Raw genomic sequence first — 15436 nt, 5'->3', positions numbered from 1 at the left:
GCCTACTCAGGCTGCCGCTGGCCTAGCTGGCCCTTACCTCTAGGACCGACCTGTTTGTTTTCCCTTGGTTCTCATTCAGTTCTAGCTCCTGGGACTCAATCTCTCCATCTACATAATGGGAACAGTTACCAGCCCTGTCCCCAACCCTCCCTGGGTACTGGCTTCCTCGGTGCAGGTCAGATTTCCAAAGCAGGACCCAGCGCAACTGAGAGGTCAAAAACTGGAGCTCACCGCAGTCCCGGGAGCATCCAGCGCTGGGGCAGGGGTGAGAGGGGAGGGGACAGGGGGAGCGGCCGGCAGGGAGGGGACTCCGGTCCAAGCCCCCTGCCACAGCCCGGATTCAGCTCCAGGCCCGCCCCTCGCCGCGCGCCCGCCCCGCCCCGCTCTCGCCTCTAAAGTGCCGGGCGCGCGCCTCCTGCTGCCGCACTTTCACTCTCCGCCGCCGTATCCCCTCCGTGTCCGGCCTTCGTCCGCCCGCCGCCGGCTAGTGCCATGGATGCCAAGGTCTTCGTCGTACTGGCCCTCGTGCTGACTGCGCTGTGCCTCTGCGACGGTGAGTGCGCCCAGCGACCGAGGCGTGGGCAGGCGCTGGGCTCCGGGCTCGGTGCGGGGCCCCGGCTCTTCTGCCCCAGCCTGAGCCGTCCCGAGCGACCCCAGCCCGCGCCGCTTTGCACCCCAGAGGTTGAGGCAGCCCACTTCGCGGGGCGCACTCCCTTGGCGTGCGGTGTTCGAAGTCCCCCGCTCTGAGGCTTCGCACTCCGCGACGGGTTCCGGAACCCAGGAGCAGCCGCCCGACCTCGGGCGGGCTGCTGAGCGAGGTCGAGCAGGATAGTTGGGTGCGAGCGCGCCCTGGGCGCTTTCGGAGTCAGCTAGGGAGGGCGCAGAGGTGTTGAGCTGAACCGGGAGCCGCAGGTCCCCGGCCCTTGACCACCCCTACCTCCCAGATTAGTGCCTTCCCGAGCGCAGCTGGGTTTCCAGAGGCGAATGGGCTCCGAGGCTCCGCTGCGCATTGCACCGGACAGGCGATCTACGGTTCGTGTTGGAGAGAGCGCTTTGCAAAGCCTGTCTGGCACCGCGACTTGTTTGTGGTGGCGATGCGATCCGGTCAGCTGCGAGGCGTCCCATTTACGCGAAGCCTACCCTCTCTCTGCACCCACCAAAGTGGGGCTCCGCGGGAGTCTCGTTCCGAGTAGCTGTCGGGTTTGAGCCAAACGGCTGGCTGCGCTTCCGTACCCGTAGTGTGGTCCGCAGCCACGCAGCGAAGCTGGACGCGCACCCACCCAGTGCCTTCCCTGCCTCTTCCTGGGGTCACCCAAGAGAGACCCAGGCGCCAGCCGGGTCAGGCATGCTCCTACCCAGCCCCCCAAGCACACCTGCAGACAGGCGCCTTTGTCGCCAGCCGAGTGAGCTCTCTACCTCGAAGTGAGCTGAGCGCTGCTGCAAAATTCAATCCAATCGCCAAGGCCTTAGGCCACGGGGAAAGGTGGTGTCCCATTTCACTGTGAGAGGGAGAGAGCGTTTTTTCCTTTCGAGGCTTAAGAGAAAACTCACTGTCCTGTTACAGGACACCACTGGTGCAAACCAAAATAAACCGTTGCCTCTGAACACACAAAACAAAACCATGTCAGCCTGGTCAGGCCCTGCTGAGAGTTCTTGGCTGCCGAGTTTCTAACCAATCCTGCAGAGGGTTGAAGGACACTGAGAGCTCCCTGCAGCTGAGGTCTGTTTGGGGACTCAGACCCTGGAGCAGTCAGCTGGGTTCCCACAGAAGACCACAGGCTGCATTCTCAATGGCTGGTGACTGACCACCTGGGAAGTGTTCCTTAAAAGTGTAGCAAGTTGCTGGTTAAAGCTACAGTGGGACTGCCCCCAAAGGGAATTTAGATTGTTTTTTTTATTTTTTTCTGTAAGGTGTAAAAGTAACCTAGCCTTTTCTTTACACTCACAGTCCTGGCCCCAGGTCATGGGGAACACTCTGGTTTGAGGTTGTTAACAATTGAGTGGTTTGGTGAAACTGGAGGTGTTACCATCCAGCTTTTGGAGGAGGAAATGGTGCTTCCTCTGGCTGCCACCTCCCCTGGGGAACTGCAGAAATGACTGGAATGCAGGGACCCAGGTCTTGGAGTCCTGGGCTCAGCTGACCCTGGGGAACACAGAAGGAATGGGGGTCTCGTTCACAGGCTCCTCCTAACTCTGGGAAGTGTTGGTTGCTTGCCCATCTGAGTTGCCCTCTTGGCAGTTGAGTGGCCAGATCAGGATGGTCATGCTCTCCTTGCATGCATAGGTCAGGAGGCACTTTGTGACCACTGAGAGGCTGGGTGCTCACGCTGAGTCCCCATGTTCAGGCTCTGACTCTGGCTTCTACCCTCCTTCCATTGATTGACCTCAACCACAAAGCTGGGTCCCTGGATGCCCTGGGCTTCTAGGGGTTAAAGCCAGGCTGGGTCCCATTCCCAGGCCTGGTTGGAGGGGCTAACTCAGGGGCTCTTGTCTCTGCATTAGTGTGGAAGGACTGCTGTGGAGCAGAGCCCAGTTCACCAGATGCCAACTTCACCAGAAGCCAAGTTCACCCCAATCCTGGGTAACATCTGGGCCAGTCAGGGCTCTTGCCTATACATATGCAAAACAGTTGGAAAAGTTAGTAATATTGGTAAAAAGCTGGCAGGAAGGTCACCAGGTGGACACAGCACCTAGCTCTCTTGGTAAGAACACTTGGGGCTCTGTCACTTTAAAAAACCTGTTGAAATTCTTCACTTGATAGGCAGACAACTGGGTCCTGGGAGCAAGAATAAAAAATTGCCTTTGAAGGAAATGGATAATCCCAGGGGGGTGGAGAGGGGAGAGGAGAAAAAGAGAAAGCTTGTGTTTTGAGCTCAGAATGGGCTCTGATTTCTGGCCTGATCTCACTGCTTGGTTAATGGAGTCCAAGCCGCGTCTGGGGGGACAGGGGCGAGGAGCAGCCCCCACCATCCACAGCATCGCTCCAGCAGCTGTCACGCTATGCACCTTCCAGCTTGTTGCTCTGGGATTGGGACCAATCCTGCCTCACCACTGGGACCCACAGTCTGGTTCTGCTCAGTTGGGACCTGGTCACAAGACACTCAGTAGGGGGACTTCGACTCTTCCTTTACTCAGGCAGCCCAGCCCCCAGCTCCAGGCCGCTTTCCCAGGTGCTCTGGTTACAGAGCCCTGCAGACTTGTGCAGGGACCTGGTGCAGTTGCTAAAAGCCCAGCCCCAGCAGCACCTTTCTGGAGTCAGCCCAGGTGTAAACCTGAAGGCTGCTCCGAGCTCCCTAGCACCGCAGTCACTGAGCGCCTGGAAACCAGGCTTTCTTCTTGCTGGTTTTCAGGGAGTCGAGTTTGACCTTGGGAGGGGCCGGGTGGTCTGCTTCCCCCTTGACTTGGTGGCCATGCCCTCTCTCAACTAAATTCAGCCTTTAGAAGAAAAGAAAAAAAAAGTCCCTTGCTCATAAGCTTCCCCAGCTCTCTTGCCCCAAAGCACGGAACTTCAGAACCACCAGGAGGCTTCTGGGAGCTCTGTAAACAGGCAAACTTTAAACAAAAAAAAACAACTCTGGACTAAATATTCTCAGACATACATTTAATCCCTGATGAAAGGATCCACAAATTCAAATAATTTGGGGTATTAAGTAGGGCTTGGATAAAATCTGCAGAAAATGCGCACACAGACACACACAGAAATCCTAGGATCCACTCCCCCCAACCCTACCCGCCACCCCACCCGCACCCACCCCACCCCCACCCCCAGGCTGGCTATTCTAGACTTACAGGGTGAGCTGTGGGTTCTGCAGGAGCCCTTTGCTAATTTACACTAATGAGTGTCAATTATGGCATTTTGCAAATTGGTGGATTGGTAAACAAAGATGGAATACAACCCAGGAGGCTGGAGCATCCTTGTGCCTCAGCCCTGCAAGTGCAGGGGAGAAGGTGGGCCCTTGCCTGCCCTCTGGGGATTCCCAGGGAGGAAGTCAGTTGGGATTCTTTTGTGGTTTGCCTGAGCTTAAGGTAAAAGTGAGGGGAGAGAAGACTGCAGGTGGGGGAGGGCGGCATTCCCAGGGACGCTGCAGTGGCTTCTCGGGGGAGAAGGAGGAGAGTGCAATCCTGGAGCCTCCTTCTTCCCTCTTGCTTTTCCCTGAATGGGGAAGTCTTTCTCAGTAGGCCCTGGAGGAGTTGATTTTGCAAATAACTGGGAACCTCAGTGCCTTGGACTGAAACAGTCCTCTCCTGTAATTCACGCCCTTTTTATCTTGAGACACCCAAGCAGGAGGTTTCTTATGTTAGCTTCCCTACCCTCTTATGTCTAGCCTCCTCAGGTCCTTCTGGCCTCTTGCCTTGTCGAAGCCGAGCCCAAGCCCACTCAGAGCTCCCTGTGCGGCCCAAGGTGAAAGGTCTTGCCACGAGGAACCCATGACTCCTCCCATCGCTCCCCAGCAAACCACCACCTGATCCCTCGGCTGGGCTGCAGACTCAGACACCCTTGTATCCCCAAGGCCCAGCAGGAAAATAACAAGCTGCCTTGTTCTCATTTCCCTCTCCAGCGAAACCGGTCAGCCTGAGCTACAGATGCCCTTGCCGATTCTTTGAGAGCCATGTCGCCAAAGCCAACGTCAAGCACCTCAAGATCCTTAACACTCCAAACTGCGCCCTTCAGATCGTGTAAGTCTCAACATCATCCTCCAGAAATGGGCCTAGTGACACCTAACCCGCAGACATGTTAAAGCCAGAGAAATGACACACACCAAGTGTGCAGCCTCGAACCTGGCATGATTAGCAGCAGCTGATATTACCACCAGGAAGGGGTTTCAAAAGCTGCTCTTAGCCCTGGTGCCCTAAGCCTGGGTGCCGTGCTCCCACAGATCCTTGCCTCCTCTTTCCAAGCTTCCTCCCTTTAGTGTAAGAGATGGGAACACATGCAGATGTGCCCCTTAGACTGGAGGGACATGAGCTTCACCAAAGTTTCTTTCTGCTGAAGTACAGTAAATTAACCAGCCCCTTGCTAGTAATAGTTCTAGCAATTTCGGGGCTTTGGTGCCCTCATTTAATCCTTTATCACACAGCACAAAATCACAGACCCAAATGCAGCTGAAGCCATTATTGAACTGTTTGGTGAAACTCAAAATCACCAGCTCACTTAACTGCATTTTCTGAAACCCAACACACAAGGTTTTCGTTTTGCTGATGTTGTTGGCAGCTGCTAACATTTGATTTCATTCATGTGGGAAACGAGATGCACCAAAATCACATATGCAGAAGACACAGATCTCTCCTGGAGTGCGCGAGGCTGGGCCACGTCCACAAAGAAAGCTGCACATGGTTGTCCATTGCTCAGACCTCCAGTGCCCACGTGTCCCCGTGCTCACTTGCAGTGAGCTTGGTGGGGGACACAACAGGTGGGACAAAAGCTGCCTGACGGCTTTCCACCCAACAGCAACTGGTTTTAGGTTTGATTTTTCTTTGTCTTTTTTTCCTAGCCTTTGCTGCCTTGAATGTGTTTGTCATTTACACTATGTTTTAGGGCACTAGAAGATGAATTTTTTTCTTTGCTTGTAATAAAATACTGTCTCATTTGAGAAGTATTTAATCAGATATTGAATTCAGCGAGGATGGGCCACTTTGCAGTGGAGACTCTGCAGGTTTTCCTGCCTGGGACTGCATCTCTGAGTTCAAAGAAGCCAAATAGAGTCCTCAGGTCTGTTTGCACAAACACAACATTAAAAAACAGCAGTCCCCAGAACTGGACCTCAGTCCACCTTGCTCTGAGACAGGCCCTCTGCACAGCTCATTGGCTCAACAGGCAGGCTGTGTGAAGACTCCTGTGAGTGTCGCCGAGCCGCTGTGCTGGCCTCAGGTGTCCTCATAGATGCCGAGTGGCTGGGGGATAGTGGTGTCCTCAGGCTACTTGACGTTACCTGGTACCAGGGTTTTATGGAGAGGGATCCAGAGATAAGTCCAGGCCCTCCTCCAGGAGTCTTTAGGGAGGGAGGCTATGAATGGAGGTGATAGGGTGCAGACCAAACTTTCAGAGAACAAATGAGACCATGAACATTCAGTGAACTTGTAAAATCTCTCTGGAAACCATTTTCTGGCAAACTACCTGCACTTCCTCTCCTTCACTCCCTTCCCCATCCCTCCCACCCATATACTGTCCCTCCCCCCACTGCACTCTCACCTCTTCCATCCCCCAGACTATTGCTCATACTTCTCTGTAGGTCTCCAGCCCCCCAGGCTTACTCTTAAGTCTGTCTTCCATGTACTGTCAAGATGATCCATCAAAATAAAAATCTGCTTCTGCCACCCTCCAGTTCAAAGTCCCCACGAGTTCCCATCACAAACAAAATTGCAGATAAAGCCCCACTTCTTTGTTCCTTACATCTGGCCGCAGGCTTCTTCAGTGTCCTGTCTCTCCAGTTCCTCCATATCCTCTCTGCACTGTCACCTCCCTGGGGTATTTGCTCCTACTTTTCTTTCCCCCTTTACTTGCCCACTCCTACTTATCTTTCAAAAGCCAGCTCAAATGTTCCATGTGTGAATTCTCTCTGGACTCCTTAAAGACTTTCCTTCTCTTCCCAGTATCTCTGGGGTGAAACCTGCAGCATGGCTAGCATCGTCTCCCTAGCACATCTAGGGTTCCTTCCAAGCCTGAGCCGGCTGGGAGGCTCCAGTTGGGTCCAAACCTGGGTGTCAGATGAGCAGTGGCCCAGGTCACAGCCGTGCCCCCTTCCGTTCAGCTGCACACTGTCGCTTCTTCTGTTTTGACAGGGCAAGGCTGAAGAACAACAATAGGCAAGTGTGCATTGACCCGAAATTGAAGTGGATTCAGGAATACCTGGACAAAGCTTTAAACAAGTAAGCACAACAACCAAAAAGGACTTTCCACTAGATCCACCTGAGGAAAGCTAAACCTGAATGAGATGAAAGGGCAAAGGTATGGGGGGGAGGAAGAGCTGAATGGTGAGGACCAAGTATGCCTGGGGGGCAGTGCATTGACCTGGGGATGGACGAGAGGTTTGCCCAGTATGTAGACAACTGCATTTATAGCACATGGTACAATATTGCAGCGTGTATTCATCCATACTCTTCACATTGGCTGTTTTATAACTGGGGTTTTTCTAAGAAATTATATCATCCCATCAGCATTTCCCACCAGTCAGTTCCCTCATGATCATCACTCATTATCCTTTTTTAAATTGATAATTACTTCAAGCTCTGTATTTGGTTTGTTTTGGAGATTCTCCTTTTCTTCCCTGGGGAGTCTGAGCACAGTCAGGTGATGGCCAAACAGGGAGCTGAGAAAAGCATTCTTCCTCCAGACGCTGAGACTGGGAGGAAGACTGTGGGCAGCTCCGGCAGGGGGAACCACTACTAGAATGACAACCCAGATGCTGGCTGGTGCTCGGCAGTGGCCGCTACCTTACACCTCCTCGTTCAAGCTCAGTGATTAGAGGAGAGCTCCATGTAGAACTGCCATCACTGGGGACTGTGCTCAGAGACCCTCTCTGGATCATTCCCAGCCTCTCCCTGCTTCCCAGAGCATGCTTTCATCTTGCTTCTGCTTCTCATTTCTGTACACACCCAGCTGGAGGAGGGTGACTGCAGGGGCTCCAGCTCTGTGGCCCCCCTCCTCCCTTTGCCTACCCCTCTTCCGCAGGCCCTCTGTGAGATCCTTCTCTGGCCTTCTCCAGAATGGGGCTGGCCCTCTGCTGGGGGTATGAGATCATGTCTCCGCCTTCCCATGAAAGATAGTCTTTGCAGAATCAAATGCAATTTTCAATCTGAGGGTTTGCTTTGAGGAATTTGGTTTCTGTGATTGCCTCTGAAGCCTATGTAGGCCATGGAGGCTCTATAAATTCTGAGGTTTCTGAAATCAGAAGTGAAAAAATAGATGAATAAACGAGACTCTGACCACTAACTCCTCCTCCTGAAGCCACAGCACAGTTTCAGGTTCTAATCTGAAATGTTGGCAAGATGAAATTCCCGTGCATAAATGGGATCCACAGATGGGCCTGGTGGTGTTTGTATCTTTTTGCAAGGCATTTTTTTATATATATTTTCGTGCACAATTTTTTAAACGTTTCTTTAGTAGACAAATGTATTTCAAAATATATTTATAGTCAAACAATTCCTATATTTGAAGTGGAGCCATATGAATGTCAGTAGATTACATTTCTCTATTATCGTAAACTACTGGCAATTTGTAAAGAAATATATATGATATATAAGTGTGATTACAGCTTTTTAATGTTACCCACAGTGTATTTTTTCACTTGTACTAAAATTGTATCAAATGTGACATTATATGTACTAGCAATAAAATGCTCGTTGTTTCATGGTATAAACCTCCTACTGTATGTGGGAATTTATTTACCTGAGCTAAAATCCACTAATTATCAGACATGGGGCTCACACACATTTCTGGTATTTATAAACATAAGCTGGCCTGCTGGTCAGGTGCCTTGCATCCCTTCTGCTGAGTTCACATTGCAAGTGACAGTACATGGGCCTTGCTCAGGAGCAGGTTAGATCTGCAACTCAAGTTTTTGCGTTGTTTTTTTTTTTTAAAAACAGTGGAATCAGTGGTGCTAGTTTTCTGAAGAATAATATTTGACTCACTAATTCCTCTTCCCCTTCCTCCTCCACTCTGGTTCTCCTAACATCCCCATGTAATCTCCAGAGACTCAACCCTCATAATACCCAGCTTTCACATTTTCCCATGTAAAAATCCCATAATTCCAGCCCATGGTTAATATCAAGCTTTCTCAGGAACAGGTGGCCTTACCCCATAAATCATTAAATACCATTCAGCTTGAATCATGTTAATGTGACAGTCAAGAGCCAATTGCTCTAATAAAGTTGCTTTAATAAAATCCTGCTAACCAGCTCTCTCCCTTGCTCTCCAGAACAATCCCAGTCATTTCCAGGGGTGTCCACAGGCATCCAGAAAGAAGGTGGGATTGGGCTGCCTTCTTTTTTCTCCTGGATGGTCATTTAAACCTTGGTCCTCCAGCCTCCTTTATTCCATTTGAAATGCAGAGATGTTTAAGATAAAGCGGGGAGTTCAGCTCTGCATTGAGATGTAAAAGGGCCCTAGGAGAGCAGGTTGGGGTGACACAGTCTGGCCCTGGGCCTGCCTTCCCACCCTGATAGATATCAAGTCCTGGTCCCTGTAAGAAGCCTCAGGCAATAGCGGAAACCAGGGTCAAGCTGGCCAGTGGACTATGGCTATAACCAGTTCACAAGTATCGGTGTTCTGGAAGCCCGTGTAGTATTTTTTTGGAATTGGGGAAAATGTCCGATTTATTTTAATGAAATACTGACAGACAGTACTTTGCCCAGGGGCCTCTAGGCCTGAGACTAAAGACAGGGTTAAACAAATACACGGGCCAGTTTTAAATATTGCACAGACTGACATGTACTCTTGTTCATTTCAACATTATTAATGGTTCTACTAATTTTATCTAAGGGGGAACAGAGAAGAAAAAGTGGGGAAAAAAGAAAAGATAGGAAAAAAGAAGCGACAGAAGAAGAGAAAGGCTGCTCAGAAAAGGAAAAACTAGTTATCTGCCACTTCGAGATGGACCGCAGTGCACTCTGCTCCCGGCGCTTTGTAAATTTGCTCTCAGCCTCCTCCAGGGCAGACCCCCCCCACCGCCTCCCGGGGCAGGCTCGCAGACTTCTGTGGGGGAGCAGTGCTTTGCCGCCTCTGTGGCCACACTGGCTCCTGTATTTATGTGCTTTTCAGGGCCCTTTCTGGTTTGCTAAGTTAAGAAGAAAGTAGTTGTGCAGAGATGGGGTTTGGGTTCTGTGAGGCAGAGCCCGTGTGCTCAGGACTCTATCTAGAACAGCCTGGACTCTAGAATGGTTCAGGGCTCCATCTAGAGTGACCCGGCGTCTCTCTCCAGCATCACTCTGGGCTGATGAGTCTCCCACCTAGCCCTCCACTCCCTCTCTCCGAAGGCCCTTGGTCAGGATCGCTCAGAGCTGACACAGCTCCACAATCTTACGATCTGCATTCCTGTCTGAGGGCAGCATGAGGCCACCTGAACTCTGCACAGAGCAGTCTGCTAGCCCAGCAGGAGCATCTCAAGACAGCCAGTGAGAGGCATGTACCTTATACCCTCTTGTTTGCCCCCCTGCCTGGGGCATCCCTGCCTCTGTGGAGTAGAGCTGGCTGTGGTCATGACATTTGCAGGTGATAACTGAAACCTTGCCCCAAGTGCCTGTTGCCTGGTCCTCCACCACTCTGCCGTGTGAGGCAGGACATTTCCCCTGGGCCTGGGACTGTGTGAGTGGCTTTACCTCCAAGCTCAGGTGGGTTTCCTCAGACTATGTGGGGAAAATGGCTGGCAGCTCTGAATTTCCAGAGAGCAGCTGTGGAAATGCTTCTCAGGGAGCCTCTTTGCAGGGCAATTAATTCGCTTTGTAGATTCTTTCAACGGGTCCTGGAGTCCCTGATGCAGAGGAGTTGTGTGAAAGGCCTGTAGCTCTGGGGACTCCTAGTGTGTCCCCTCCCCCGCTTCTGCATGACCTTGAGTGATTAGGTTCCGGGACACAGCTGTCTCAGTCCTCATTCACCAGCCCCCAGTCCAACACATATACACACACAGATTTATGGCTGAGATTTCTTCCCAAGTCTCTAATTTGGACTGGGAGGAGGGGGGATCCCAGGGGAGAGAAAGACTGATTTCAGTGAAAGTTTGAAAAGGGAAACCTTGAATATATATACTGTCTTCCCTATCCCCCATCACACATGGACACACACACACCCTGCACCCCAGACCCCTGATCATAATTTCAGTGCACAGATCCAGAAAGATGACATGGTTGAAGGATGGAGCACATGGATTTCAAGTGAGGAAACTCAGGGTCCCTGCCTGTCACCTGGGTCACAGAGCACTGTGTCCTCCTCTTGTTTTTCAGCATAGGAATTACGGTCATTACTTTTCCCCATTGGAGGAGTGTGCCCGCTAGGGCACTGCGGCCAAGGACTTTTTACTTCCCACAGCATCCCTTGTATCTGGCTAACTCCCCCAGCCTGTACCCCTCTTGCAGGGGGTTGGGGGAATGGCAGGCCTGCTTCCGGGTGTGTGGGTTGCCCATCTACCTCGTCCTGCCCTCAGTGCCTCTGAAGGCCTCTGGATGGTTGCTGGACTGCCTAGGGTTGCAGTCCTTTCTGTGGAAACCAACAGCAGTGGTCAGGGAGACCTCAGCCAGAGTAGCACTACTATTACAAAAGTGTTTTGAAAAAGTGGGCCAGACACGTGCCTCCATGCTCCCTTCTTCACACTTCAGGAACAGGATATCTTTGTGCCAAAGAGGGTGACAGGTCTGTTCTGGGAGAGGTGTTTGTTCTGTAGCAACTGTGGGTCAAGCTGTTGCTTCCCTGAGGTGGCAAACTGCTTTCTGCAATGCTGGGGAAGACAGCACCTGCCACCCATCCCGGGGGCAGCTCAGGCTATGGGGACTCAGAGAGTTGCCCTCCACCCCCCATTAAGAAACATAGGCAAGCCTCTGTCTGCCCTTAGATTACCCCACTGGCCCTGGGGCCCACACGGTATCTGAACAGCGGGCACAGCCCCAGGCCCACTGAAGACAGGGTCTCCGTGGAAGAGCCGAAGAGCCGGACCTCCATTCCATTGTGGGTTGAAACTTTTCTAGGCGGCACTCATGCATCTGCCACCAGGTGCGCATGCGCAGTCCCAGCGCTGCCCGGCTGCGGGAGCGCGGAGCTCCAGGACCAACGCGCCGCGCCAGCCCAGAGGTCCTGGGGCTGGGCGCTGTGTGACCCGGGCTGATGCCTGTTGGGCTAAGGCATCGCGCCTCGTCCTGTCGTGTGACCGCTGTGCCATGCCCTCGTTTGTCCTTCCGCCCTGTGCTTGCTGTGCCCACCTGCCCTCTCCGCTTCCCGCCTTCCATCCGTCCCTCCCTCTTCCATCTGTCTCTCTCACTCCAGTCTCCTCGCTCAGGGTCTCGGAAGGGAGAAGCACCTCAGCGATTTGGAAATCAAGAGGGGGGTCCCCGGCTGGAGCTGGTCTCGGCGTCTCAAACGTGCTGCCCCACCACTGCGGGAACCCGCCTTAATGGTGTCTCCCTCTGTTCTTGTTAACAGGAGGTTCAAGATGTGAAAGGCGCAGGTTGGGTCAGACGCCTGAGGAAACCTTACAGTAGGAGCCCAGGTCTGAAACCAGTGTTAGGAAGGGCTTATAGCCACCCCCCTGCACCCGGGCAGGGTTGAGTGCATTTCCAAGGGCCTTGTCTCGCACAGTTTGCCTTACTTCACCATTTGATTATGTAGCAGAATATATGGTGTTTATTTCTCATTTAGTTTGATTATCCAATGTCACTGGTAACAGATAGGAACTTAGATTAAGACCATTCTATTACCTGCTTTGTTGTATCTTTCCCACGGAACCCCTTATCTGGCCAGAGGTTCCTGAGCTGTGCAGGCTAAAACCCCAGAACCTCAGAGGGAGGGAGACTTGCCCACATCACCATGTCCAGGGTGGAGAGCCACCAGGAGGGGTCCACACCAACCAGCCTGGGCAGATTCTAGTGAAGGATGCCCTGTGCGAGTGGTGGAGGAGATAGGTTCTAGGGGGCCAGGAAGGAGGCTCACCGTTCTCTGGGGTGAGAGCAGGGGTGGGCCTTTTTGGTGAGCACCGCAGGGCTTCCCTGAGCTGAGCAGGCAGGAGTGTGAGGCCAGGGTAGGGTGAGATGCACCCTTCATCCCGAGCTCTCCTCTACATTCCATCACGTCCTTCTCATCATTCTCTCTCTCATCCATCGTCATGTGTATGCAAGACTGTCTCCGTGACTCCAGAAAAGGACTCTCTCAAGACCAAAGCTTTGCTTTAAACTGGGCACCAAGAAGCAACCCAAAATGTCTCGTGTTACCTGGTCCTGAAATCACTGTGCACATCCATGTCTTGTTTGGAATACTGTCCAGTGTCCAATCCTGTGTTTTTGTTCAAAGCCAATGTCCTTGGTGCATGCACTGTCAGTTCCTCGTATGCAAAGGCTGAGAGTGAGGAGGTGCCCCTTGCAGCCTTTGACTAGGTTTCTGATTAGGGTTGTGATCCGTTTGGGTGAGACCTTGATTTCCCCATGATCACAAACCCCTGGTTGTATCAACAGAGCCCAAGGGAACTCAGTTTGCAGCAGTATGGTCCTCTGAGGATGTAGACCCTCTAGGCTTCTATAATTGTTGATATCTCAGAACTACAGAGAATTTTCCCACCGTGGTGTCAGCACTCGTTGGTGAATAACAAAAAACTTTTTTTCAACTTTTTCTGGTTTTGAAAGCCCGACCCATAAAATAATCAAAGCTGAACATGAAAATTCCTTCCCAATTAAAATCTAACCTGACGTTTTCCACCATTTGATGATTCTATCATCTTTTACCTTGCACAGTGGTCCCTGGACCTTCTCTGCTGCCACTGTCATTTTGTGCTTATAGGATGTCCAGCAGGGCATTCATCTTAGAAAACGATGGACTGGTTAGGAAAGTAGCTTCCAAATGCTAACATTTAGGGTGTTTCCCTTTACTGAGAGCAGTTTGTAGGGTTGCATTACATGGTTAAAAAAATCTCACTTTCTGGAAAGTTAGGCACTTGAAAGGGTTTTGCTTGTTTTGTTTTTCATTTGGTCTCACTGATACTTTTCCTCTCTGGTTAAAGTTCCCAGTAAAGTTTTTTAAGTTGAGAAAGTAGAAAGAAAAGAAGGGCAAAACCAGGAAATGTATCAATTGACAGGAACTGTAAATAACATGCAGAAAGTATATAGTTGTAAAATAATCTTGAATTGTAGGTGTTATCAGATTTGATAATCTTTGAGTTATCAGTAACATGTGTTAGGTATTTCCATAAATATTCCTTTAAATTAGATCTTCACGGTATATAGCAAATCCATCAACCAAACAAAAATTCACCTCGTCAAACCAGCTTTGTTATATTGATAAAATAGAGTATGGAGGGGCCTTTATTAGTTACAAGGGACACAGAACTGGTTTCAAAACCCTCTTCTGAAATTAACCTGTCACTACAGGGCTCCTGAATTATACATGAAATGATCGAATTGTCAGTGGGAGAGTCATTTTCTGAGTAATTCAAGATATTTTAAAATCTCATGGAAAATTTAGAAGCATCTTCCCCTGGAACCCATGAACCAGAACCATTAAATCTCTTTCTCTTAGAAAATTAACATGGCCCTAAATAAATCTTGACTGCAGTTAAATAAAGAATAATTTTTGCTTCTCCCCTATAGGGGGGAAAATAGATAAGAGGAGATGCCTGGAAAAGGATTTGTGTGACAATTCCTCTCCTTGCAGTCACTCCTAAGTGAAGACTGCCCAGCTAAAGCAAATATGCATTGAAATAGTCCATTTGCACAGGAAAAGACTCTCTTGATCCCCTTTTGCTTTCAAAATACAAATCCTGAGCATCACTTTGATTAGGGAATACCCAGCTGTTCCTCCTGGTCCAGTGCTGCTCCTATCTGACCTTCCCTTGTGCTCCGTGTAACCTCCAGGGTGGTCCTCCACCACCAGCCTTTGCATCAGGACCGGGGCAGGGAAGACTGGGGGGACTGAGCTCACACATGTGCTGCGTGTTGGAATCTGAATCTGTGCCTTGTGTTGTTTGCACTGTTCTTTGCCCCACTCCGGCCAGGTGCTAAGACCCCAGCGAGGCTCAGGAGGGGCCCTCTGCTTATCTGCCGGTCCTCCAGAGAAAGGAGGGCCAGCTTTGAGGAGAGGGCCTGAGTAACAAAAGGTTGTAGTCCCCCCTGTGTGAAGTCCAGAGAACTTAAGCCTTGTCACTGGATCCAGTCTGACCTTCCTTTTCTGACTGCTGCCTGGTGTAATCACTATGAGATCTCTCACTGGGAGTTTATCACCTTTCCCAGATGGTACACCCTTTTGTAGCTGGATGAGAATTGTGGGGTCCTAATCCCTCTATGCATCTTCTCTGGGAAATTTCCCATCCCTTGGAAATATCCCTTAGAAAAATCTTCATGGCCCCTAAGGAGACCACTGACAGTGCCAAGTTGAAAAATCCCGTCGATTGTAATCCTGCAACCTCGCTGGACTCTCAGTCTCTGAGCAGTGATGGGTTCAGTGTTAAATGTGATAAATACTGTATTTTGTATTGTTTAAATGGCATCTCCCACAAAATGTGAAAATGGTCCCGGAGAAGGCAGCTTCCTGTATGCAGTGTGCTTTTTTTTTTAAACAAGTAACAACTCCTTTTGAGAAACAACAACTTCTACTTTGAAATCATATCAATGAAAAAATGTATATGCACTTATAATTTTCCTAATAAAGACATGTACTCAAATGTAGCAGCCAACGGTTTGAAATTAGTGTTACCGTGTGGAACTCTCCAGACTTGTTTTTTCTTCCTCAAACCCAACACACGGAGGG

At 50.7% G+C, this 15436-nt stretch overlaps 1 protein-coding gene across 4 annotated transcripts in view; it reads left to right on the top strand.

Annotated features, from left to right (window-relative positions):
* Positions 1-420: 420 nt before the first annotated feature.
* CXCL12 (C-X-C motif chemokine ligand 12) overlaps positions 421-15436 on the top strand; it is a 28154-nt gene continuing 13138 nt past the window's right edge. The window contains exons 1-4 of one of the 4 annotated variants that reach the window (XM_081560371.1): positions 421-553; positions 4560-4677; positions 6781-6867; positions 12128-15354. In XM_081560371.1, the coding sequence (XP_081416497.1) occupies positions 493-553; positions 4560-4677; positions 6781-6867; positions 12128-12143 (282 nt within the window). In that variant the 5' untranslated portion in view covers positions 421-492 and the 3' untranslated portion in view covers positions 12144-15354. Of the gene's footprint in view, positions 554-4559; positions 4678-6780; positions 6868-7331; positions 8358-9481; positions 15355-15436 lie in introns of those variants that run through there. The other 3 variants (XM_081560358.1, XM_081560379.1, XM_081560367.1) reach the window with 3 other exon arrangements.

Source organism: Giraffa tippelskirchi, chromosome 2 (assembly GCF_054371585.1).
Source record: "Giraffa tippelskirchi isolate mGirTip1 chromosome 2, T2T-mGirTip1v1.2.pri, whole genome shotgun sequence".
NCBI lineage: Eukaryota > Metazoa > Chordata > Mammalia > Artiodactyla > Giraffidae > Giraffa > Giraffa tippelskirchi.
This window is presented reverse-complemented; position numbering and strand designations above follow the sequence as displayed.